The sequence below is a fragment of the Fusarium graminearum genome, chromosome 4 (genome assembly GCF_000240135.3).
Source record: "Fusarium graminearum PH-1 chromosome 4, whole genome shotgun sequence".
NCBI lineage: Eukaryota > Fungi > Ascomycota > Sordariomycetes > Hypocreales > Nectriaceae > Fusarium > Fusarium graminearum.
This window is the reverse complement of record NC_026477.1, coordinates 3,398,573-3,420,267: the sequence shown is the minus strand read 5'-3', so window position 1 is coordinate 3,420,267 and position 21,695 is coordinate 3,398,573. Positions and strand designations below refer to the sequence as shown.

The window sequence follows — 21,695 nt, the reverse complement described above, 5'->3', positions numbered from 1 at the left end:
TTCTGCTCTTTTCTTTTCTCTTTTAATAGCTGGGTATCAATGCATTAGATAACAGATGAGCCGGTTTCTTAGGCTGCACATGCGTCGTTGTTGTTTCTTTGTGGTGGTGGATGTTCCTCTGAGCATCCAGTAATGAACCTTGAGTCTGTGTAGTCAATTGACACTCTGGATAATGCTTTGAGTAGCCTGAACCCTGGATCTAAGCTGCTATCCTCCATTGTGAATTCCGAAGAGGTGATCAGGGCTTAAATGTGCTTCTGGTTCATTCGATAGCGTTAGGTGGGTTGCCGGCCGAAAAAGACGAGGGAAAAATCTTGAGACAAAGACCCGCCATGCTCAACTGTGACTAGCACATTATTACTGAGCGAGCACCCCACGATTCATGAGTTTTATCCATGAATTGTAAAGCGTTCATATTAGAATCACAAGCTTTATATCGTATTTCGGCTGCATTTCTTTAGGCCAGCAGAGTGCTTAGTGAGGGAAACAGACAGCTATTTGGCAGACTACCACGTAACATGGAGAGGGATAGACATGTGAAGGGCAAAATGTCGAGTTGCAGTAGAACCGGAATAATCAGAAGCCAAATTATGTTGCGTTAGTTTGGTTAGGGGAATATTCTGTTACCTCAAGATCGTGTGAGAAATGATCGATTTTGGTCAAAGATGGCCAAGTTGTTTTAGAGCAACCCGCTTGTCAAAAACAAGCCCTACTCCCCAGTGCAACATGGGGAAGATTGTCACTGTCAATTAAGTTGCTGTATCGATCGCGGTATTGGATGGTACCGAAGATGATCGTGCTGCAGGGAACTGTCCGCAACAATTACCGGACACAGGCAAAGGCATTCTTGAATGTGCCAGCATTATCAATTGTCGAGTTCTTTTCAATTTCCGCCCTCCCGGTTCCTGAACAAGAAAAGAGAGACTAGTGGATAATGTTTTTGTATGTCAGTCAGTAGCAACTCAGGGCTAAGGCTGGGGACCATGGGAACCAGGGAGGATTTCGAGGGTGACAGGAAAAGCAATGGCATACCATGGCTCAAGCTGCAGGAAAGGAAAGGAAAGGAAAAACAACACTGAACCATATTGAGGCATAGTGTTGGTCCCCAACCCACATATGGAGGTGGTTCCATATAAGCAAGCCGAAAATAATCGCTGGCCAATGAGTGACGGAGGGCGATGGGTAGCTCATCCTTGTTGAAGTTTTGGTGCTCGTGCTTAGATTAGAGGTACATAGACTGGCTCTCGTGTCAACCGGAGAGGGCGATATTGGTATGGGACGTGCCAGCAACAATGCTGAAGCTTGGCCTGCTCTTTCCTTCCACTCTATGGATGATTCGGGATGTTCAGCCGCAGGTACAGGACCCTCATGGCGGTATTGTCATTAGGGACAGGCGGTCAGTTCGATTGATTCTCGCACAGGAGCCAATAGTAGTCGATTGGATTTCAGTGGATGAGCGTGTGTGCATACTTGAATAGGTACATAGTAGCTTATGATAAACAAGACGACGGGCTTAGGCCGGGTATTCGATGACACATGTCGACGAGGAGTACTTAGGACCTTGAACCTGGTTGGCTTGCGTGTATGTGCGTTGGAGAGAGAGAAGAACGGTGTTGACAACGAGAATGGAGTCCGCAGTCGGTCAAGGCGGTTATTCCCTAACGAGATACCTGCCTACCCTAAGAGGAAATTCTCGGTCCAGACAGGTGCGCTATGGACATGCAGTGCAGGTGCGAGTCAGTATAGAAATCACTGAAGTCGATACAGCGGTCAAGGACGTTGAGATGGACCTTAACACATTCCAATTGGCACAGGAATAGACAGTTAGTAGACAAGTACTATATTAGCTGACAGTCCATGTGATCGACCTAATCCGTCGCTTAGCAGCCATGATCGTCTGTGGCACAATCAAGATAGTCGTGAGGGTTACAGCCACATGTGATATTAGTGGCCCAGGGCGCCGTAATGCGATATGGAAGGATGGTTGGATGCATGATGTCTGGGAGTATCTCAGTGCATTAAATGTAAGTCTATCACGCGTAGACACCAATTTAAAAAAAAAAACACATGTGAGCTCAATTCCAGGTTAACGGTCACTAATTCTACAGCACGCACCTGCCTAAGGTACTAAATGTAGTGAGTTGAAGCCACTAAAAAAAAGTCAAAATTAGGGTATTACTTCCACCGCCACACTTTAAGACTCCACGATCCAAATCTTGAAGACAACATTCAAAAACTTGATCTCCAGCAACACAACGTCATGGATTACGAGACATACAGTGCATCGAAAACCAATGATTATATCCAACTGGAATAACTGGATTGTCAACGTCTTTGGTCCTGATTAGAGCTCTGATCCATGGTTGACAACTTTATCCAAGTTCAACATAAACACCACTGGCTACCCTGAATCGACCGACATCTTCAACGGCTGCAGGTGCTCTGACAAAGCCGCCCGTCGCAAGGTTGTCACCAAGATCTCCTCCCCTCCCCACAGGAAGTACCGGTACCGCGAACAACCAGGGTCGCTACTGAAGCGCACTAGCTGACGCGCATATCGGATCATGTTTCACGCGTCTAGCACTGTAAAAGGCAACGCGCATCAGCTATGCAGGATACGCTGTTTCTAACCTGACTGGGGGCGACGATAGTGATACCCAAAGGTGCTCAACAGGACCCAATGCCCAATCACTGCCCTGCCCACAGCTGAGCCATTGGCCAAAGAAAAGAGCTCTGCCATGGATTGCGGTCTTGTCCGCCTTGCATAGTATCCAACAACTCCAAGCGGAGCGTTCTAATGAATGTTGTGCATGAGCTGGTGCAATCCGGTTATGCTCGATCAACACGCATATGCACCCCATTTTCGTTAGATCGAGTCACCAAAAAAAACCGACGATCAAGACGATCTAAGCCTCGTCTAAAAACCGTTGGCCGTTGAATTCTATTTTCTCCTCACCTTGGACAAGATTGGGAAGACTCAAGATATCCGTACACCGCATGTATCTAGCACAGCGTGCCGCAATGGCGTCGGTCGTTGTTGCAGGGATCTGTGTCCACTCGTGGTTACGTCCGCCCTAAAATTTTCCGACCTCAAACCGCCGTCGTCCATGCTCGACACTCCACCTCAGCCACTGCAAAAGATACCTCTCCCAAAGCCTAACTTTAGCTGGACCAGCGTTGGCACGGTCCAAAAGTGACACCGACGGCCTCAACGTTGAGTCCTTCCTTGGTAGCTCCGCGCGTGATGGTGACTTAGTACTAGACCGACAACGTTGGCTCCCTCTGTCATCGCGCTCAGGTACAGTACATACCTACCTACCTACCTTGGAGAGAAGAATCTCCGTTACGCCACACCGTTGTGCCCGCCGTTGGATCTGTAAACTTAGACCAACCGCTTCTTTTCCAGAGCATACTTGGGCTGAAACACCTTCAAGCCACCCCACTGAAACTGTTCTAGAAACCTTCTTCATTGCTTCTACCACTTAGCGACTTCATCGGAATTACCATTTTCGCGAAATATCACCAATGTCGGCTTTCCCGCTGTTTCATGCCATCGAGTTACACAAGAACTGAGATTCCATAATATGAAAGGACTGAATCACTGGCATCATATGCCATCGGCTAACGCGCGAACACCGGACTTGGGACATCAGAGTATAGTACGTCGCTCGTGGAGACGCTGCTACCACCAGCGCGCAGACGCAATCACATTGTACGAATGGACGCGAAGCTCTTCACCGCCTACTCTGCTAGATATTATGAATTATCCAGTGTTCCGAGCTGACAGCAATGAACATGTCCCACCTGCCCCATCACGATCTAACGTCGATACATACCGTGGCAGTCAAGGTTTGGGGTTGGTAGTCAGGTCAATTCCTGTAAGCAACGACACAATGGTTCGCTCCGTCGTCATCGAACGACTCCATTACTAGTTTAGGACGGGGACGATGGGATGAGCGGTTGACGGGAGCCATCAACTCGATAGCGGCTGGTTAATTACCGCAGAGGATCACTTTGCAGGGTTCAAATGGCTTGTCAGGCGTATTTGCTGCGATCCGGTTCGGCCGGTAAGTATTTAACTTCTCTAGCACGTCTGAAAATGTCTTACATGGCAAGCGAGATACTGGGAGTGTTCTGTTTTCAATTCCTGGTACGTTATTCTAGTTCGTCACATTGACGGAGACGAGCAAAGTAGGAAAAAGTTCGTCGTCCCTATCAAGGGTCCCATGCTGCAGGAATTTCCGAAAGCCCAAACAAGCTGTTACTTGTGATTTGGCCGTCAGGTTCTGAGTCAGTGGCAGCGGTATATCGGCCAACGGCTATAAAGGGTTACCAAGAGTCGTCGTGTTTCAATATTGGTCAAGGCGCCGTTTGGAAGAATCATAAGCTGGGTTACGGTTTTTGGCACCAACTCGGCATGCCATGAGCATTTCTAAAACTACAAAAAGTATTGTTTGTACATGGATATCGGACGAGAATGGGAACAGAGTCCCACTCACTATCCTTCTCATCATCATCGTCATATCCGCCGTTGCAGACTGATCCAAAGTTCTGCAATATTGATTACCTATAGAAACTGCTTATCGCTTGACCCAAGCAGGCATCTTACGAGCCTTGACGTGGCCGTGCTTCTTTCTCTCCACAGTTCTTGGATCTCTTGTGATACAGCCAGCTGCGAACATGTGGTTAGTTACTGCGAAATAATTGGTCACGATGGATATGATCAAACACATACCTTTTCGAAGAGCAGTCTTGAGTGCTGGCTCGTGGACGATCAGAGCTTTAGCAACCGCCAACGTAAGTGCTTCGGCCTGACCGGTTGTTCCACCACCTTCCACCAATGCCCAGACATTATACTTGTCTAATCTCTCGGTGGCCTGTAGAGCCCAAACCGCACTTTCGCGGTCGTGGACACGGCCAAAGGCCTGACTCAAGGTCTTGCCGTTGATCAAGACCTCTCCCGTTCCCTCCACAACCCACGCACGAGCAGTTGATTCCTTTCGCTTGCCAACACCAACAGCTCGGCCATACTTATCAATTATGACCTCATGAGGCACATTCATGAACGGGTTGATGTCACGCTTGAACTCTTCAAGAGCAGCTCGAACCTCTTCGGGGAAAAGTGAGGGCTCAATCTGGTTCAGACGCTTGGCAACTCGGATAACCTTGGCGTAGTGGGAGGCCTTGATCGGTTCACCAAGCTTTGAGCGCATTTCCTGGAGCTTGACCCAAGCTGTTGGAGGAGCATTACTTGATGGTACTATTGGCAAGGCGTGATATTTGGTGAGAAGGCGAGCGATTCGGAGATACATCTCATTGAATTGAGGCTCTCGGGAGAAGTATGAGGCCGAGAGCGGAACAGCACGAGCATGGTCGACTCCCTGGAACGGCATAGTGAACTTGGAATTGGCATCTGTCGACAAGGCGAGGGCGTCGGGTTTAGGCTCGACGATTGACGTTGACGTTTCGGTAGCAATGGTTCGAATGGCGAGGGGAAAAGATGCACGTTGCCAGGCGGGCTGAGGCCATGGTGCTCGGAAAGCCTTGCCCTGGCACCGCAGCTGCCGTAGGCTTTGTGTAAATGTCGACATGATGACCAATTCGGAGGAGGGCCCCGTCGGTATCGCGGTATCGGACGAGGTTCACTGTCTGTCCAGAAAAACTTCACGGGAGTTCGAGATCCATCACCGGCTAGCTTCTCATGACGGTCACGTGAACAATAGTGTGAGCAAGCTTATCGCCGCCACAGATCTCTTATCGCAACCGCCACTTTCAAGCTCGCCCAGCCACCTCTTTGGGATTTCAGATTTCGCGTTGCTCGTTGCTCGGGCAGTAAGGCAGGACCCCACCAGCGCGGGGCAAGTAATTTCGTAATTATCGCACCTTTAAAAAAACTTTCCCTTCCTTCTTTTTCCTTCCTCATTTTCACTCGTCTCTTTGTTTGTCAACCTGTTCTCAGCTGCCTAGCAAAGCATTCAAGATGGCTTTCGGAACTCTCTTCACCCGCGAGGTACATACTCTCGAGCCTTGAATCTGAATATGCTGCATTTGCGTTTGCATCTGCGTCTGCAAAGCTTTTCTGAGCGTCGTTACTGACTGGTCCGTTCTTTCAGAACAACTGCCGCTCTACTGCCATCAAGGCTGTAGCCAAGGCGAACGACATCGAGCTCAACATCGTCGAGGCTGAGAAGGGCAACGCTACCGCTGAGCACCTCAAGGCCAACGGTCTCGGCAAGATCCCCGCCTTTGTTGGCGAGGATGGCTTCGCTCTCTCTGAGTGCATCGCCATTGCCATTTACAGTACGTGAAGCTATGATGCCTGCTGTGGCACCGTTTTTTTCTGTTTCCCCTCCCTTGCGAATGATGACCTAGCATATTCTATACAGTTATCCCTGTCTGAAATGTCTCTCAAGAGTTCATTTGTGGATACCGTCTAACTTCTGACTACGCAACCCCTCTCATCTTTTTTATCTTGCCAGCTTGCCGCGAGCTTCGCTAACTAGATGCAGTCACCTCCCAGAACGAGAAGACCACTCTTCTCGGCAAGACCAAGCAGGACTATGCTTCCATCCTGAAGTGGATGTCCTTCTTCAACTCTGAGGTCCTCCCTAACCTCATTGCTTGGTTCAGCCCCCTCAAGGGCGACTCTCCCTACAATAAGAAGACTGTTGACGAGGCCATCAAGGCTACCGAGAAGAACTTCGCCGTTGTTGAGGAGTACCTCCTTCACAACACCTTCCTCGTCAGCGAGCGCATCACCCTCGCTGATCTCTTCGCTGCTGCCATTGCCACCCGTGGCTTCCAGTACTTCTTTGACAAGCACTGGCGCGCGGAGCACCCTGCCGTCACCCGATGGTTCGACACTGTCCGCAGCCAGCCCATCTTCTCTGAGGTTGCTGAGAAGGTCGAGCTCCTCGAGACCGTTACTCTGACCAACCCCCCCAAGAAGGCCGACCAGCCTAAGAAGGAGGCTAAGAAGGAGGCCAAGAAGGAAGCCAAGAAGGAGGCCGCTCCCGCTCCCGCTGCCGCTGCCGCTCCTGCTGAGGCCCCCGCTGCTGACGAGGCCCCTGCTGCCCCCAAGGCCAAGCACCCTCTCGAGGCTCTCGGCCGCCCCTCTTTCCCTCTCGATGAGTGGAAGCGCCAGTACTCCAACATCAAGGACCACAACGAGGCCATGAAGTACTTCTGGGATAACTTCAACTTCGAGGAGTGGTCGATCTGGAAGGTTGACTACAAGTACAACGAGGAGCTCACCCTCACCTTCATGTCCAACAACCTGATCGGTGGTTTCAACAACCGTCTCGAGGGTTCCCGCAAGTACATCTTCGGATGTGCTGCCGTCTACGGCGAGAACAACGACTCTGTCATCCAGGGTGCTTTCGTCATCCGAGGTCAGGAGCACGTTCCCGCTTTCGACGTCGCCCCCGACTGGGAGAGCTACGAGTTCGTCAAGCTCGACCCCTCCAAGCCTGAGGACCGACAGTTCGTCGAGGATGCCTGGGGCTGGGAGAAGGACATCACCGTCAACGGCAAGGTGTACAAGCTTGCCGACGGTAAGGTCTTCAAGTAAACAAAACAAAAGGAAAAGGAAAAGAAAATTAAGAGCGATGATGATAATGGATTATGGTTAAATGGTTGGGGGGGTAAATGAGTTTATGATATTCTATGCCTCATGAAGGCCCTGCTAGCTGGCAGATTCCCTATGGTAGTCCAAAAGAGAACAAAATGTGTCTGTTTTACATAGACAATTCTTGCGTATTATAAACTTTGTTCCTATGGTGTTTGATGCCTCGGGTGACTGTACTGTTATGCCAACGCGTCGTGCTCCCCTCGCGTGCAGTTGATGAAGCTGGAAAAAACCATAACTAAAACGTTCCCATCAAGGTGCTCCATGATTTCGGGCACTAGATTTTACGGACAAGGTCACATTCTAGGTAGGCAAAAACACCGATATTTCCATACCAGAATGAAAAAAAAGATGTTCCAAAACAACAACTGTAGTGTTTATCTTGCTGTAAGGACGTGAGTTGGGTATCTATGAAGAAGGCCTTCTAATTCTACAAACTTTTGCGAACTCCTTAGTCCACTAGCTATTCCGGCAGGACATAATTTGGATTAAGCTTGAATGGTGACCGTCGTACAAAGCGACTGATATCTGCTTGGTAGGAGAGTTCGTTGATGTAGTCGTGTACCTGGGGCAAGACGTTTGGGATTTCTCCTGCCAATCCGTCGAATTCAGGAAGCGTGAGGGTGTTGAAAGGCTCGCTGCGGCCCTTTTCGAACGAGTCGTCGACGAGAATCGTATTGGTCTGGTCCCATACACCACCCTCAGAGGCTCGAGGGTGAGCGGCCATCACTCTTGGATCAGTCCAAATCTTTGTGAGACGCTTGTAGACTTGGACTTTTGAATTGAAGTCTTCTGGCGACAGATTAAAAGAATCACGCCCCCAAGTAACGAGACATTGCTCTCGCTGTTCGGGTGCGAGGAGCTTCTCTACCATCCTCTCAACGTTCTCAGGACGAGCTGAGGACCAAATAGCAACATGGAAGGTTTCGATACAGTAGTTTAGAAATGCCGTCGCATGAGGTCGCTCGGTGAAGTTGAAGGGACGCTTCTTGTTGGGCCGGTGGAGAAGAGTGCCGTTCAAGTCGATGACGACAAGTATACGGCGCGGTTGAGACAGACGTTCTGGTGCGAGACTTGCTTGAGCCAGGTATTCAGGCGTAGGTTCTGGGACACCTCCAGAACCTTTGCTGGGGACTTTTGGAGGGGATTCGGAACGGGGTTTTCGCGGTTCGGGAGGATGCCTCTTTCCCTTCCTTTTAATACCCTTACGAACGCTTTACAATTGTGAGTACCAATGAAGAGGCCAATGGATGCTGAAGGACATACTTCTGCTGAGAGTCTGCTTGCCCGTTCTTGGGGCCCCTGGGCGCATTCTCGGGTGCGCCTGATTGCGCCAGTGTGAGACCGGGTATATTCGTTGACCTCGACGCCGCCTTGGACACACCTGAATGCACGTATCCTGTCATTGCTGTGGCTTTGCGAACAATAAAGGCATGTCGTGAAGGTAGTGGTGGTGGTGGTTGTGAAAGTGTAGCTTGCGAGATTCTCGACACCAGATTCCGAAATGCGCGCCACATGGAGATTGGGATGTCTAATCTCTGAGAGACAAAAAATAAACGATCCAAGGCAAGGATGTAGTCTAAAATGGCATGCCTGACTCGGCAGCAGTTTCGTTTCTTGCTGGGTGTACTTTTTAGCAGCCAGGCCTCGGAGTATGAGAAAACCTGGCTGCTAACAGCATAGGCGCCAAAATGAATGAATCAGTTTATGCTGTTTTGTAGCCCACTCTCAGATCATTTATTTTTATACACCGAGCCTCGAAAGGCCAGTCTTTTTGCTAGATCCCCTGATGGACACTTAGCGAGGCTCTACGATAAGCATGTGTGGGGCTTATCGAAGCTTTGGATAAAAAAAAGTTCCCGTCGCATCACAGCGTCGCATCACAACCACGTCCAAGAGTGTTTTTATCTCACTTTACACAGCATCACAAAATGGTCATTAAGCGAAAACCGTCGTCCTCATTAGGACTCGAAAGAAGAGTGCGACCTAGAAGAGAGGATGAATGGGAGGAGGAGCCTGAGAGCCAGAACTCCTCAAGTGAGGAAGATGACGACGATGAGGTTGAGGAAGAGGGTATCCGAGGCGACTCTGATGACGAAGACGAAGACGAAGATGAAGAAGACCAAGAATCTGAAGACGGCTCAGAAGATGAGTCCGAGGTGAGACTTTTGCTCTTGCGTTTGACAATTGTTTCTAACTAAAGATAGCCCGAGCAGAACGAACCCAAGATAGACCTCTCATCTGTCTCATTCGGTGCCCTCGCAAAAGCGCAAGCATCGCTACCCTCAGGACGCAAGTCAAAAAATAAGAAATCTACCGACGAAGACACCCCAAAGACAGAAACACCAGCACCCAGAAAACCCACCAGATCAAAGGACGACCCCAAGCCCAAACGGTCATCTAAACACGCACCCCAAGAACAAACCTCCAAAAAGCCCGTATCCCGTCGTCGCGAGATCATCCCAGAAAACAAACGCCAATACCGTGATCCACGCTTCGACCCCTTAGTCGGCCGTGTCGACGAAGAAAAGGCCAGCAAAGCCTACGCCTTCCTGGACGAGTACCGCGACAAGGAGATGGCCGACCTGCGCGTGCAGATCAAAAAGACCAAGAACTTTGACGAGAAGGAGAACCTTAAGCGCCAACTGCAGTCCATGGAGTCTCGCAAGAAGGCCAATGTGCGCAGACAGGAGGAGGAGAACCTGCTCAAGGAGCACCGCAAGAAGGAAAAGGAGCTTGTGGCGCAGGGCAAGACGCCATTCTACCTGAAGAGGAGCGAGCAGAAGAAGCAGCTGCTTGTGAACAGATACGAGGGCATGAGCAAGGGACAAGTTGACAGGGCGATTGAGAGGAAGAGGAAGAAGGTTGCTGGTAAGGAGAAGAAGGAGCTCGACTTTTTGCAGCGCCGAGGGCCGAGAGGATAGATCTAGCACTTTAGAGGTTACGAAGCGAATGAACCTTGATTTGACAGCAGATCGATTGGGTCTTGCATGGATTGGTTTTCATGCTGGCTTTTCAACAAGCCTACTGTGAGAAAGCACTTGATGTCCCTGGGAAGGATACTGCCAAATACGAGGAACTGTAAATCTACGCTGATGGAAGCAACTCGGAAGGCATAAGACCTGTTTCGCACTCAACAGAACGCTCGCAGGTCCTGCCTTCTGCTTCTAATGCACCACATCCAGTTACAGGCTTCGTATCTGCGCACTATAAGAAAATATAACAGAGCAGTAAAAAAACAAAAACATACAACAGCGGGGATTCGCTGGTCGTCACCGACCCAACTGCTAATCCGCCCCTTACCAGCTTATCTATGGGAGAGCGGACGGGATCCCGAGTTCTCTGATAGGTATGGTCGTATGTGCTTGTAGTGTTTGCAAATGTGATTTAAGATGGGACTCAGAACATTCAAAGACACACAACAATAAGGATGACACTTCCGATTCTAGAGGATAGAGCTGCTGCAAACCGAGTTACTTGGGCATAATAAGAACTAGGGTGATCTCATATTTCCCGCTACCCTTGGTCATATGTAACAGAATAAGAGACAGTACTGGGTAGTAAATATTGAGGAATCGTGTAAGAGGCATCAGGGTGTCAGAAAGATTGGCCCCTTACAGCATAAGAGACAAAATTAGTATGTCAGCTTATTCTGTTTAGACTAGGCTTATCAGACTACTTATTCTTATACCGTAAGGCTTAGGAGGTCAACTTTTTTACCACCTACTCACTTGAGAGACCACTTGCAAGAGCAAAGAACTTGCAGTCTCTCCGGTCCTTGAGAGACCAGAAAACCTAGTCACTAAAATTACCATAAGAGACGAAATAATTCAGTTCATTTAAATCAATCGAAAGCGGAACTCAATGTAAATGCTTCATTCGTTTCTTCTCATATCTTGTAGCCTCCACACGAGACCCCCTCCAAAACCCGTTTCTCATACATTCATTCTGCACTCAAGAAGAGTTAATTGTGCTGTGCCAATGGAGTTACCGCCGATTAATTGTTCGCTCGTATCTAGATAGGTCATACAGACATTTCTTGCTGAGAGCGGTCGCTCTGCATCGTAACCCATTCTCTTCACACCACCGACACCGGCCTCTGCATACGTCTCGGTGATGTTTCTGAAAGTATATTTCCTTGACTATTTGGCATTTGGAGTAAGTAAACGTGGAAAAAATCGAAAGTTCGCAATCTCATCGAAAGAAGGTATCGACTGCATCATTCCGAGTTCTGTGTTCAGGTTAGCAAAGCTCTAAAGGCGAAAATGGCATGACACTCACATCCATTCACTCCGGTACTGTTGCTCAATGAGGCTGAAGTCCATCTTTTTTGAATCCGTTGATAAAGTTGTGGGTTATTAGAGCGTATTCACTGTCTCACAATCCGCTTGCATCGTGTAAGTTTGTATACTCCGCAGAACCGGGCTGAGACACAATACGAGAAATAAGACGGCCAGAAACTCAGCTGTTCCACCCTGAAAGACTCGCCTGGGGGCTGTAAGTGAACGAGCTCGCCTAGTATGCTTTTTCACGGGCTGGTTGACAAGCTCAAAGTCGCCGGGTGCCTCCACGTCACTGTCAGAATCTGGATCCCCAGGATCGCGGTAGCCGGGTATTGTTCGCAAACGCCTCAAAGCTCTTGTTGAGTCACTCTTGTTGAAGAAGCCTTCGTGATATTTCCGATACATTACTGATAGGTTCAGCTGTCGAAACGGACTCCAGTTGAGTATGGTCAATGGTATGGCATGTTAGCGCCTTTCCTAAATAGCTTGCTGAGCGCTCGCAGTGTTTGAAGGACGCTTGCATATGTAGAAGCTGCGGACGTGTCTCTATGAACCTTCGAGGTAGTTAGAATGCGAAGATGGAGAACACTTTCTCAAGCATCTCTCGGTGGCCAAGTGACACGCGGCTTTCGATATCATCCCAGAGCATAATAGGGGGGCTGCCATCACCGAAGCATGGGGAGCGAGTTGATTGTCGACTTAAAGTCGAGTTCGACCATTCCTCGTTCAAAAATCTTTCAGGCGACTCATGACATTTCGAGTAATGCGTTTTGATCAGTGACAATATACCAAACTTCGTGACTTCGGGTATAGGCAAGTCGAACGGTGGATTCTCATCCGCAATCGCACACTCCTAGCCTTTGTACCATCCCTGAATGTGATTAGACTGGATTATTCTGCAACCTTCTCCTAGTCAGTGACTCGAGAGTCCAGTACGAGCAGCAAAGCTTCTCTTGCACTCTTCTTCTTCAATCTCGGACGCATTTACGTCAATGTCCACGATATGCTTGTCTAGAGCATTTATTATCTTGGAAACGAAGTCGGAAACCCAGCTTCGTATTCATAAGTCTTGTTGACATGGCGACGCTTCAAATGGTCTCTCAAATTCTATAAGTCGTAGAATGTCGATAACGTCTCGTAGAAATTCTCGTCGGACGGCGTGAAAGTTCGCACAGAGTTGGTATATATCATCTCGTTGAGCGACGGTTTATCTATGTCTGTCTCCTCCGGGGGACGGACTCCTGTCGCCCCGGGGATTGATCATGGTAGCAGTTGATGATAACTCTGGAACGAAGAGTCGATTATGAGTGCGTATATATGAAATAGATATGCATTGGGAGTGCGAAGAGGCTAGGTCGAGATATCAGTATGGAAATAATGTGGAATACGCTGTGAAATAGAAGGTCGTAAGGGGGGAGGTTTAAGAAGACTTTGCAGTTGACGAGAGTTACAAACGCTCCTGTTATAAACAAACCACGCTTTACGGAACTTTTGCCCTGGGTTTGTTTTGGTAGAGGCGCAGAGAAGTCGATGTTTGTCAGTGCTTGCGTTCTGTTAGATGTTTGTCAGTGCCTATGTCTCGCCAGGTGTTTAGCAGTGTCACCAGTTTTTAGCCAGATTTCACATAATATTATCGTTTCTCCTCTTTACATTAATTGTTTGCTAATATTCACGTAAAGTGCCTAGTACTGAGGTAGGTACCTTCTGTAACTCACAAATTGTCTCTATTCTTGCTCGAGTGATTTGGGCACGTTTATTAGTGTCGATGCAAGGTGAATATGGACCTGCATAAATTATAAAGAAACATTTGAACTAGGAACTGGAGAACGTTAGGCCGCTTTCTGTACAAGGTCAAGTATTGGTTGAATCAATGGAACCGCCATGCTCCAGCGTTACTGATGCCTGGAACATTTTTGTCAATTCACACTATCACTCCGTGTTCTTGATCGCAACACAAAAATGTACTATTTCGAGATCTCGGTCTTCTTCTTCTTCTCCATAGCCCTCTCGATAGCCTCGACCCTCTTGTCGATCTTTTCGAAAGACCAGCTATTCCATGGTGAGGGGTAAACTAGAGGTCGAAGATCGAACCTGTGGTCATCTGGGGAGTAGTTCTCCACATGGACAGCAGGCGTTGCCACCGCTTGTTTGTGTCTATTGATGTACTGAAGAATTGTTAGCTTCTGAGCGGATGACAGTAACTAAGAAGAAACATACGTGGAATCCGTGGAATCTCTTTACTTTGGTGGCGACATCCCGCGGAGTCATCTTGCCCTCACCACCCCATTCTTCAAGAAGTCGGAGGAACATGCCGTATGGGCCGAGCTTGCTCTCCTTTCGCAGACGCTTCGAAAATGTATCAGCTTGGCCGTGGCTTGTTTCATGATTGCGTTAACTTACACCGAAACGAGAGAGCTCGTCATATGTCATACCCATATCAGCTGAGATGTTTGTTAGTTGGTTGTTACTGAACCCAGGTTTCACAACTTGCCTTCGTCACTCTGAACATAGTCTGCAGTAATAGGCTCAAGCTCAGCTGTAGCTATAATCTGTTAGTATGTCGTGTTTAAGCAATGCTGGGCTTGACCTACGAGTAGCATGGATAAATTCCTCCAGTATAGGCATGTTAAAGCTCTTGGCAGACCAAGCGATGAACCTCTTCAAGTCTGTCTTACTAACAGAGCCGATAGGGTTCACATCAGCGGAACTGCAGTCGTACTTGGTGAGATCTGGATGAAACACGCTATTAGTCAATGGTGCAATAGTATCTTCAGAGCTACCACTTACATCCTCGAAGGCACTCATCGACGTTACTGGATCCAAGAACGAGCAGACTTCCTCCACCTGGCCGTTGTCGTACGGTGGGAAGCATCTGGGCATAGTAATAGGCAACAACCATACGGCTACGTGCCTGGATGTTTTGTAAAGCCACTACTAAAATTAGTATCCATCTAAATGTAGCTTCTGGCTATGGCTGGAAAAGGGGATCGACATACAGTTCTCAGTTGCTGATCCTCCATGGACCTTGAATTTGGGCTCAAATCCTGTGGCTTGAGTGAGTAGGTTCTTGGTGGCGTTGAAAGTATCGTCAATATTCATGTCAGTGTGGTAACTCCCAATACGCGCGGAGAGATCCTTGGCACGCTGACGAGTCTCCTTGCTGCTCTGCTTCTCCATGCCCATGTAAACAGTGTGGAAGATCTGGTTACAGAACTCCTCAGCAGTTTCGGGTAACTTATCCGAGTACACGGCAATTCGCTTCACGTCGGCAATGACTTCCTCGTTGCCTGCCTTGATGGCTGCAACGACAAGTCGGCACATGCTAAAGACAATAGTAGCAGTTGCGCATGAGTCAATACCTCCAGAAAGGGGCACAAGATAACCGGATGCCTTGCTTCGTCGCACTATTTTTTTTAGTTAGTTGTTGACCTACCAAGTACTAAAAGGGAACTCACAGTAATCCCAAAGCCAGCAAGCAGGACCAAGGGCCTGAACACATAGAAGGTTAGCATGCTACATGTACAGCGATAAAAAGGCGTACAACCATGGGCAAGGACGTACAATTTCTTCCTCTGGAACATGATACCTGGCTGGCCTAGGAGGCGTGGGGGCTCGTAGGAGATCAAGGTCTTCGACGCCTAGACTGAAATCGACCTCGATTCTCTCATAGACGGGCGCTTGAACAGCCTGGAAGTTGCGGGAAGGGGCAAATCGGTAGGCGCGAACTTCTTCGAGGTCCACAGTTGCGGTGATAACTTCAACATCGTCCAAGCTGAATTGAGAACCTTGAGCCACAATGTTGCCGTTCACCATAATGAGCGATGAACCGTCGTAGAGAAGTCTATCTCCATCGGAACCTGAGAGGGTATGAGATCGAGTACGTTATGTCAAAGGGTTGAAATAAAATTACCGGATTGGTTGGCGTATAAGTAGACACCACCGCTCTTACGGGTTGCTTCAGAGATCAGCGCGAGACGCTCATTGAGCTTTCTCAAAGTGTGATGAGAACCAGACGAGTTGGTGAAGATCTCGACGCCATTGAGGGCCCTATACGCTAGTTAGTCTTTGAAACGCTCTTGAGAGATGGTATTGTCTCTTCATGAAGAGAGATTGGAGTTTCAAAGGGAGAATACATGTTGATGTGAGGCGCCTGAGGGGTGAAGAGCTCCTCGCATGTCTCAGCAGCGACAGTTGTGTCGTTGAGAGACAAGATAACATCACCGATAGGAACTTGTCGAACACCCTGGTGTTTCTGCAGAGCAGGAGGAAGGTTGTACTGTTCAACATATCTCGGTCTGTTCCAGGGAGTAAAGAAACGGTTTTCTCTGAAGTTTCTACAGAGCCAAGTCAGTCAGTGAGTGTTTCTTTTGGCACAATCACTACATACCCATCATTGGCGAGGTAGATCTTGGGTCGAAGACAAAGGAGCTTTCCGTCGAGGATAATAGCACGGCAGTTGTATCGACAACCCCTGTGCATGAGAGGAAGACCGACATCAATAAGGATGCCATGGAGTTCGGTGTCAGTCAAGATTGCGAGGAGTGATTCCAAGGAGTGGTCATAGACATCAGCCTCGAGGAAATGGTCAAGACTGTTGAAATAATGTTAGATTGTTCTCCATAAGTAGACAGAATTCTTGGTAAACCCACCATCCATAGCCTGTAATCTCAAGCTCAGGACCCGTTCTCAGGGTAGCTCCAGCTTCCTTTGCGAGGATGATACTCTTGCGGATTCTCCCAAGGTTCCCCTCCCAATCCAACACCCACTGGTTGAGGGAACATGTCGCCAAAGTGATCAAGTCAGCCATCTTGAAGTGAAGATGCTGTCGATAAAGAAGCTCTTTGGTGTCGTAAGTCTAAGTTGGTGACTGCAACTACCCGTAGAGAGATCTGGGTGGGCCTTTGATTTATGTATTCGGGCGGGGTACAAGCTTGCGATAGCGGCGTACCAGCGCCTTCCAGCGCCCTATATATTAGTATTGATATTTATATGCAATTGGCCTTTAGTTGGTCATGTGGAAGCAAATTTAAACATCAGATCCAAGAATTACACTTCTGTTGTCTCCTCGTATCCAATTTGAAAGACTCGGTACCTTGTTTATTTGGATTACTCGAACACCCAAGTTATGATACAAATATCTCATTAAGACTGTTCATGCCCCACCAAATCTTGCCAAACCTCCGAATACCGATTGTCCGAGATCTCATCAACCCAAAATAAATTAATCAATATAAGTAATGTCTTCATAAATTCGTATTCTCTATTCTACACCCTTCAACTACCTTAACTCTAAATAGTCTTACATGGATTATATGTTACATGATACATGATTACAATACCTCCGCCTCTCACCTAGTATAGCCTCCTTTGACGAGAGCATCCTCAAACATCGCCTTACATGGGACCTTACTGCCCAGCTTTGCACAAAGGAGGAATGCACCACTAAGTTTGCGGTGCAGACTGTATGTCTCCTCTGGCGGAGGCGCAAGCCGCTCTTGAAGCATCACAGGGATGAGCGCCTTTACACGCTCTGTGATGGTCTGATCCTTAAAGTCGTAGACATCAGGTGCACTGACAAGGAAGGGTTCAGCGAGAGTGAGAACAGACTTTGTGTGTGCTTCAACCATGGTGCGGCTTTCATGGCCTGTCAAGTAGCCGAGACTCTCGGACAACTCCTTGACGGCGGCCTTGTCGGAACGCGAGGCCGCAGCAAGAAGCTGTACGTACTGGGTAACAAACTCATCGGGATACTCGCGAGAAGCTCCAAAGTCAAGCAACTCAAGCTTGTTGACGTCCGCATTATAGAGGAAGTTTGTCCAGTTGGGGTCCGTCTGCATGAAACGAAACTCGGTGATCTCACGGAGACAGAGTCGAAGAAGCTGTGTGCCGATCCAGTCACGCTGCTCCTGAGTAAAAGACTTGATGCGGGTTACGCCAATGCCATCCATAAAGTCCATGGTGAGAACTTGCTTGCCCGATGCCTCGGGATATACGTTGGGCACCATGAAAACGTCTTTCTCGCTTGAGCCGAGAAGCTCCTTGTAGCGCTGAGCGCATTGAAGCTCGCGCTCGTAGTCACATTCCCAGCCGAGCTCTAGTCGCGCGTTGTCGATCGTCTTATTGAGATACAGACCCCTTGGAAGAAGCTTGGTTGCTGTGAGGAGAATGCTCAGGTTATCAAGATCCGAATTGATTGAGTCGGCAACACCAGGGAATTGAATCTTGACAGCCACCCGCTTGCCATTCTTTAAAACTGCTTTGTGAACTTGCCCAATTGAAGCGGCAGCAATAGGGGTTTCTTCAAACTCGCTGAACAGTTCTCTCCACTCAGGGCCGAGGTTTGCGACGAGGACACGATCACGTTGCCAAGCTGGCATGTAATCAGCACGATCTTGAACACGCTGAAGGACCTGTTGGATAGGGGCTGGAAGCATCTTGGTGTCCTGGAAACTCATCATCTGACCGAGTTTTAGAGCAGCACCACGCATACGCGAGAGTTTTGCAACCAGGCGCTCCATGTTCCTCTCACTCAAGAGAACAGATCCCTCGCCACCGCCGCCAAAGGCTCGGCTGAAACCTTCAGTCATGGCACCTCCCAACATACCGGCAGCAAGGCCACCGTAGTTCCATATTCGGCTGATGCGCGATGAGGGAACACTGGACTCTCTCAGAGCATGCGGAGCTTCTGACGGTGCTACTGAATCTCCGGCAATTTCTTTTGCAGCTTGGATGACGTCTTCGTCAATCTTCTTCTCAGCTTCAGGTACGACCGGAGAGGTCTTTTCAAGTTCAGGTGCAAGCGCCTCCTCCACTAATTTCTCCTTCTTAACCTTCTCCTGCACAATGGTAGCCTCTTGTTCTACAGGCTTCACGGATTCCGAGAGTTCCGCATGCCTTGCAACAGACCCCTGGGGCTTCTCGGGTTGCGCTCCGAAGCTAAGCTCAGGTGGTGGACGAGGGGGCCAATCCCTCATGGGATGTGCTTTCACAGGGCCCCCAACCCCAGGTCTTACAGGTGCTGCACCAGGTTTGCCCTGCTTCCTCAGAGAATCCAGAACCTTTGAACCTCGTGCCGTATGGAAGATGTTAACGTCGACTCCGGGTGGCAGATCAAAATCATCCTCCTTAGCTGGTTTCGACGTAGCTTGTTGCTGTAGGCTCGGCCCGAGGTTCAAGGTTGGACCATTAAAAGGAACTCGATCGGCTCTTGTAAATTCAGCCTGGATATTCTGCCCTTCGTTTGACGTATCGACGATAGGTTCCGTCTGTCGTGCAGCCGGCGTGGTTTGCTCGTAAATCACATCGTCATTCGGCCTCGTAGCACTGTGTGTCGTATCTTCTGTCGGTGGGCTTTTCTGAGCATTCCTCTTTCTCAACGCCGCAGCAATGCTTGACGTTCGGCTATAAGTGTCGATCTGGCGACCTCGATGAGCGACATGTTTGGCGGCGATGCCACGGGAGGCATTGAGCACTGCGGCGAGGTCGATGGCGAAATCGACGAACCTCATCGAGTCGATATAGTCTCTAAGGTCTAGAAGCGCATTGATGGAGGTGTTTAATTGTGTCTGGCGTGCTGGCGTTGGCTGCCAGCTTGACAAGGTGGGTTGCTGGTTTCCAGGTTCGGAGAAAAAAGTCCATGACTTAATTGATGGGTCATGCAACTAAGGGGGTTAGCAGCATCAACTACCAAAGGTGATGAGGATGCAAAATCATATCAGAAGTCCAAGTATTTATACCCTATTTCCAAAAAGAAAGTTGTATACTATTGTTGCTACGGTATTATTGATAACCTCATATGAATAAGAGCTACTGGAGCTACGGTTCAACAACCTGAGCATGCGGCACAGACTCAGTATACCAGACAAGAGCTTAAACAATATAAACAAGGTATGTTCTTAGTAGCCTATAAAGCTTTATAGGAAGCTACCAAAGTACCTTAGTAATTGTAAACTGAAGTTTTCAAGATAAAACCCTGCTCCTATAATGGGTATAAAAATAAACAGCCCAAAGACTATAGTTTTAGTCGCATATGTCGATCCATTAATTTCGTCCCTTATGCTCAGCCGGCCAAGCTATAGTAACCAGAAAACGCCTACGCTGTAAAGTATACCAGTCCTCACTTCGATCCTGACGTTGAGCCAGGTCTCTTGACTGATCTCAAAAGAGAACCCCTAGGAGTCATGGGCTTATTGGATTGTCCAAATGAGCCGCTTGATCCACGCCCAGGCGTGTCAATCTTGCTCCACAACCTCTGCGCTGCTGGCGTCAGACCTCCAGCAGACACACGAGGGCTACTTGGAAATTTAGGGACTGGTGTTTGATCGACCTTCCCTGTAAGTCCGTTCCTCGTGGATTCCTTTTTCGATTGTGCTATTCGGTCGACCATGCGCTCGTGCAAAGTCTCTCTATCGCGTTGCTCCTGTAAGCGAAAAGGGTTTGGCGAGTCATCTCCTGGGCCCAGGTTGATGATAGGTACAGGAAGTATCGGCTCATCCTCGTCATCCTCGTCGTCAACAAATGCATACCCGTTCACCCTGGGCGTCTCTCCTCCGGCAACACTGGAGTCTTGATCGCTCTTCCGAGGCCTACCTGCGATGGCGTCTCGCACTGCAGACATAGTGGGCGATGGTGGTCGTTGTATAACGCGCGGTTCAGGCATTCTGGTGTTTGCGTAAACAATGGATTTTGGCGCCATCTTTGAACTTTCCTCGGCCTTTTGAGAAACAGTGACAACACCGTCCTCAACACCATCAGACCTGAACATCAGATTGTTCTTTGGATTGGAAATCCACGTATCTGGACGTGCCGGACGGTCGTCTTTGTCCTTGATAGCGAGACGATCGCGTTTGGAGCCGTCGTCCGTTAGACTTCGTGTTTGCCCGATTCGATCCTCAACTTCCTTTTGTTTGATCATTTGCTTCGAAGGCAATTTGTTCCCGCGCCAGAGCCAAGCGTATTTTTCAGCTTTTTTCTGGTTTTGCTTGTCAACAAGCTTATAAAAGCTTTCGTTATCTTCGCTTGTATAAGTCTCTTGGAACTTTGATAAACTCATGTTGGTTTTAAGCCGTGGCTGAAAATCGGAAACATTTGAGATAACCGAAGCTGGTGTATCTCCTCCATATGTCGAAGGCGTGCGGTCTCCAGGAGCGAAAGAGTTTGTTGACTTTGGAGGGAGTGGTGTGTTTTGGCGTCCTGGTGTCATAACATGCTGGAGTCTTCTTCCTGCACTCGATATCCAAGCAGCATCTTTTGACTCTAATGCGTCGAGATATTCTTGTTGTGTCTCTGTCTGTAGCAATCCAGGAAAGAAGTCTCGGGCTATGATTTGAGACAACGTCTCTGTGTAGGTGTCCTCGTCGAGCACCTTCTTTGGCCGTTTAATCTTCTTGGCTGGAGGAGGAGGGGGCATCAAAGAAGTGTCTGTCCGCTTGCGCACCAGCGCGTTTGGAGTTCCTGTTCCTGTTCCTGACCCTGACTCCATGATGTATGTAGGCGGGTAGCACAAAGGATAGGGACTTGAAGCAATTCAGACGAAATTACTAGTCCACTCTTAGGCTATATACACACTGAGAGTGATCTAACATTTATGTCAACCACTAAATCAGTATCGGTTTTTATGCAACTTACCTGGTGTGTAAGTGGCTGCGGCATGGATTTGATGAAAGTGAGTTGAGTTGTCTTGGTATAGGTACTAAGGTATGGAACCATTATTAAGTGGAGCGATTTCGAGATATGCAACTAACCGATTCTCAAACATAGACCTTGCGTCTTCCTTACAGCCTGAT

General features: G+C 48.6%; 9 protein-coding genes and 1 non-coding gene across 10 annotated transcripts; 3 read left to right on the top strand and 7 right to left on the bottom strand.

The window, feature by feature from the left end:
• Positions 1-1,292: 1,292 nt before the first annotated feature.
• On the top strand, positions 1,293-2,100 carry FGSG_07403 (uncharacterized protein; the record flags this gene model as incomplete). The annotated part of the gene is made up of 4 exons (XM_011328869.1): positions 1,293-1,458; positions 1,518-1,706; positions 1,855-2,024; positions 2,086-2,100. 4 exons carry the CDS (start codon positions 1,293-1,295, stop codon positions 2,098-2,100), a joined length of 540 nt encoding a protein of 179 aa, XP_011327171.1.
• A 2,307-nt stretch (positions 2,101-4,407) lies between these two features.
• On the bottom strand, positions 4,408-5,628 carry FGSG_07402 (40S ribosomal protein S9). The gene is made up of 2 exons (XM_011328868.1): positions 4,736-5,628; positions 4,408-4,672 (listed from the first exon to the last, which is right to left on the bottom strand). Exons 1-2 carry the CDS (start codon positions 5,589-5,591, stop codon positions 4,581-4,583), a joined length of 948 nt encoding a protein of 315 aa, XP_011327170.1. The 5' UTR covers positions 5,592-5,628; the 3' UTR covers positions 4,408-4,580.
• Positions 5,629-5,935: 307 nt separating this feature from the next.
• Positions 5,936-7,778, top strand: FGSG_07401 (elongation factor 1-gamma 1). Its single transcript, XM_011328867.1, has 3 exons — positions 5,936-6,010; positions 6,114-6,300; positions 6,510-7,778. The coding sequence occupies exons 1-3, from the start codon at positions 5,981-5,983 to the stop codon at positions 7,568-7,570; spliced, it is 1,278 nt and encodes a 425-aa protein (XP_011327169.1). The 5' UTR covers positions 5,936-5,980; the 3' UTR covers positions 7,571-7,778.
• Positions 7,779-7,983: 205 nt separating this feature from the next.
• On the bottom strand, positions 7,984-9,144 carry FGSG_07400 (uncharacterized protein; the record flags this gene model as incomplete). The annotated part of the gene is made up of 2 exons (XM_011328866.1): positions 7,984-8,841; positions 8,894-9,144. The coding sequence occupies 2 exons, from the start codon at positions 9,142-9,144 to the stop codon at positions 8,091-8,093; spliced, it is 1,002 nt and encodes a 333-aa protein (XP_011327168.1). The 3' UTR covers positions 7,984-8,090.
• Positions 9,145-9,496: 352 nt separating this feature from the next.
• Positions 9,497-10,599, top strand: FGSG_07399 (uncharacterized protein). The gene is made up of 2 exons (XM_011328865.1): positions 9,497-9,786; positions 9,835-10,599. The coding sequence occupies exons 1-2, from the start codon at positions 9,559-9,561 to the stop codon at positions 10,549-10,551; spliced, it is 945 nt and encodes a 314-aa protein (XP_011327167.1). The 5' UTR covers positions 9,497-9,558; the 3' UTR covers positions 10,552-10,599.
• A 271-nt stretch (positions 10,600-10,870) lies between these two features.
• Positions 10,871-10,986, bottom strand: FGSG_20039. Its single transcript, XR_893040.1, has one exon. It is a non-coding gene; the product is annotated as a 5S ribosomal RNA (ribosomal RNA).
• A 999-nt stretch (positions 10,987-11,985) lies between these two features.
• On the bottom strand, positions 11,986-12,315 carry FGSG_13144 (uncharacterized protein; the record flags this gene model as incomplete). Its single annotated transcript, XM_011328864.1, has 1 exon — positions 11,986-12,315. One exon carries the CDS (start codon positions 12,313-12,315, stop codon positions 11,986-11,988), a length of 330 nt encoding a protein of 109 aa, XP_011327166.1.
• Positions 12,316-13,874: 1,559 nt separating this feature from the next.
• Positions 13,875-16,717, bottom strand: FGSG_07398 (uncharacterized protein; the record flags this gene model as incomplete). The annotated part of the gene is made up of 14 exons (XM_011328863.1): positions 13,875-13,959; positions 14,002-14,075; positions 14,128-14,256; positions 14,311-14,351; positions 14,411-14,452; positions 14,502-14,639; positions 14,698-14,841; positions 14,907-15,314; positions 15,366-15,399; positions 15,472-15,767; positions 15,821-15,957; positions 16,044-16,244; positions 16,298-16,501; positions 16,560-16,717. 14 exons carry the CDS (start codon positions 16,715-16,717, stop codon positions 13,875-13,877), a joined length of 2,091 nt encoding a protein of 696 aa, XP_011327165.1.
• A 541-nt stretch (positions 16,718-17,258) lies between these two features.
• FGSG_07397 (uncharacterized protein) lies at positions 17,259-19,418 on the bottom strand (the record flags this gene model as incomplete). The annotated part of the gene is made up of 1 exon (XM_011328862.1): positions 17,259-19,418. One exon carries the CDS (start codon positions 19,416-19,418, stop codon positions 17,259-17,261), a length of 2,160 nt encoding a protein of 719 aa, XP_011327164.1.
• A 608-nt stretch (positions 19,419-20,026) lies between these two features.
• On the bottom strand, positions 20,027-21,391 carry FGSG_07396 (uncharacterized protein; the record flags this gene model as incomplete). The annotated part of the gene is made up of 1 exon (XM_011328861.1): positions 20,027-21,391. One exon carries the CDS (start codon positions 21,389-21,391, stop codon positions 20,027-20,029), a length of 1,365 nt encoding a protein of 454 aa, XP_011327163.1.
• Positions 21,392-21,695: the final 304 nt, after the last annotated feature.

Excerpts from the sequence above, each read along its gene's own strand:
- FGSG_07402 (XM_011328868.1), bottom strand. The coding sequence starts at position 5,591 with ATGTCGACATTTACACAAAGCCTACGGCAGCTGCGGTGCCAGGGCAAG. Across the intron at positions 4,673-4,735 it reads CAAGACTGCTCTTCGAAAAG|CTGGCTGTATCACAAGAGAT; the intron begins GTATGTGTTTGA and ends ACATGTTCGCAG.
- FGSG_07401 (XM_011328867.1), top strand. The coding sequence starts at position 5,981 with ATGGCTTTCGGAACTCTCTTCACCCGCGAG. Across the intron at positions 6,011-6,113 it reads GAACTCTCTTCACCCGCGAG|AACAACTGCCGCTCTACTGC; the intron begins GTACATACTCTC and ends CCGTTCTTTCAG. Across the intron at positions 6,301-6,509 it reads CATCGCCATTGCCATTTACA|TCACCTCCCAGAACGAGAAG; the intron begins GTACGTGAAGCT and ends AACTAGATGCAG.
- FGSG_07399 (XM_011328865.1), top strand. The coding sequence starts at position 9,559 with ATGGTCATTAAGCGAAAACCGTCGTCCTCATTAGGACTCGAAAGAAGA. Across the intron at positions 9,787-9,834 it reads GCTCAGAAGATGAGTCCGAG|CCCGAGCAGAACGAACCCAA; the intron begins GTGAGACTTTTG and ends AACTAAAGATAG.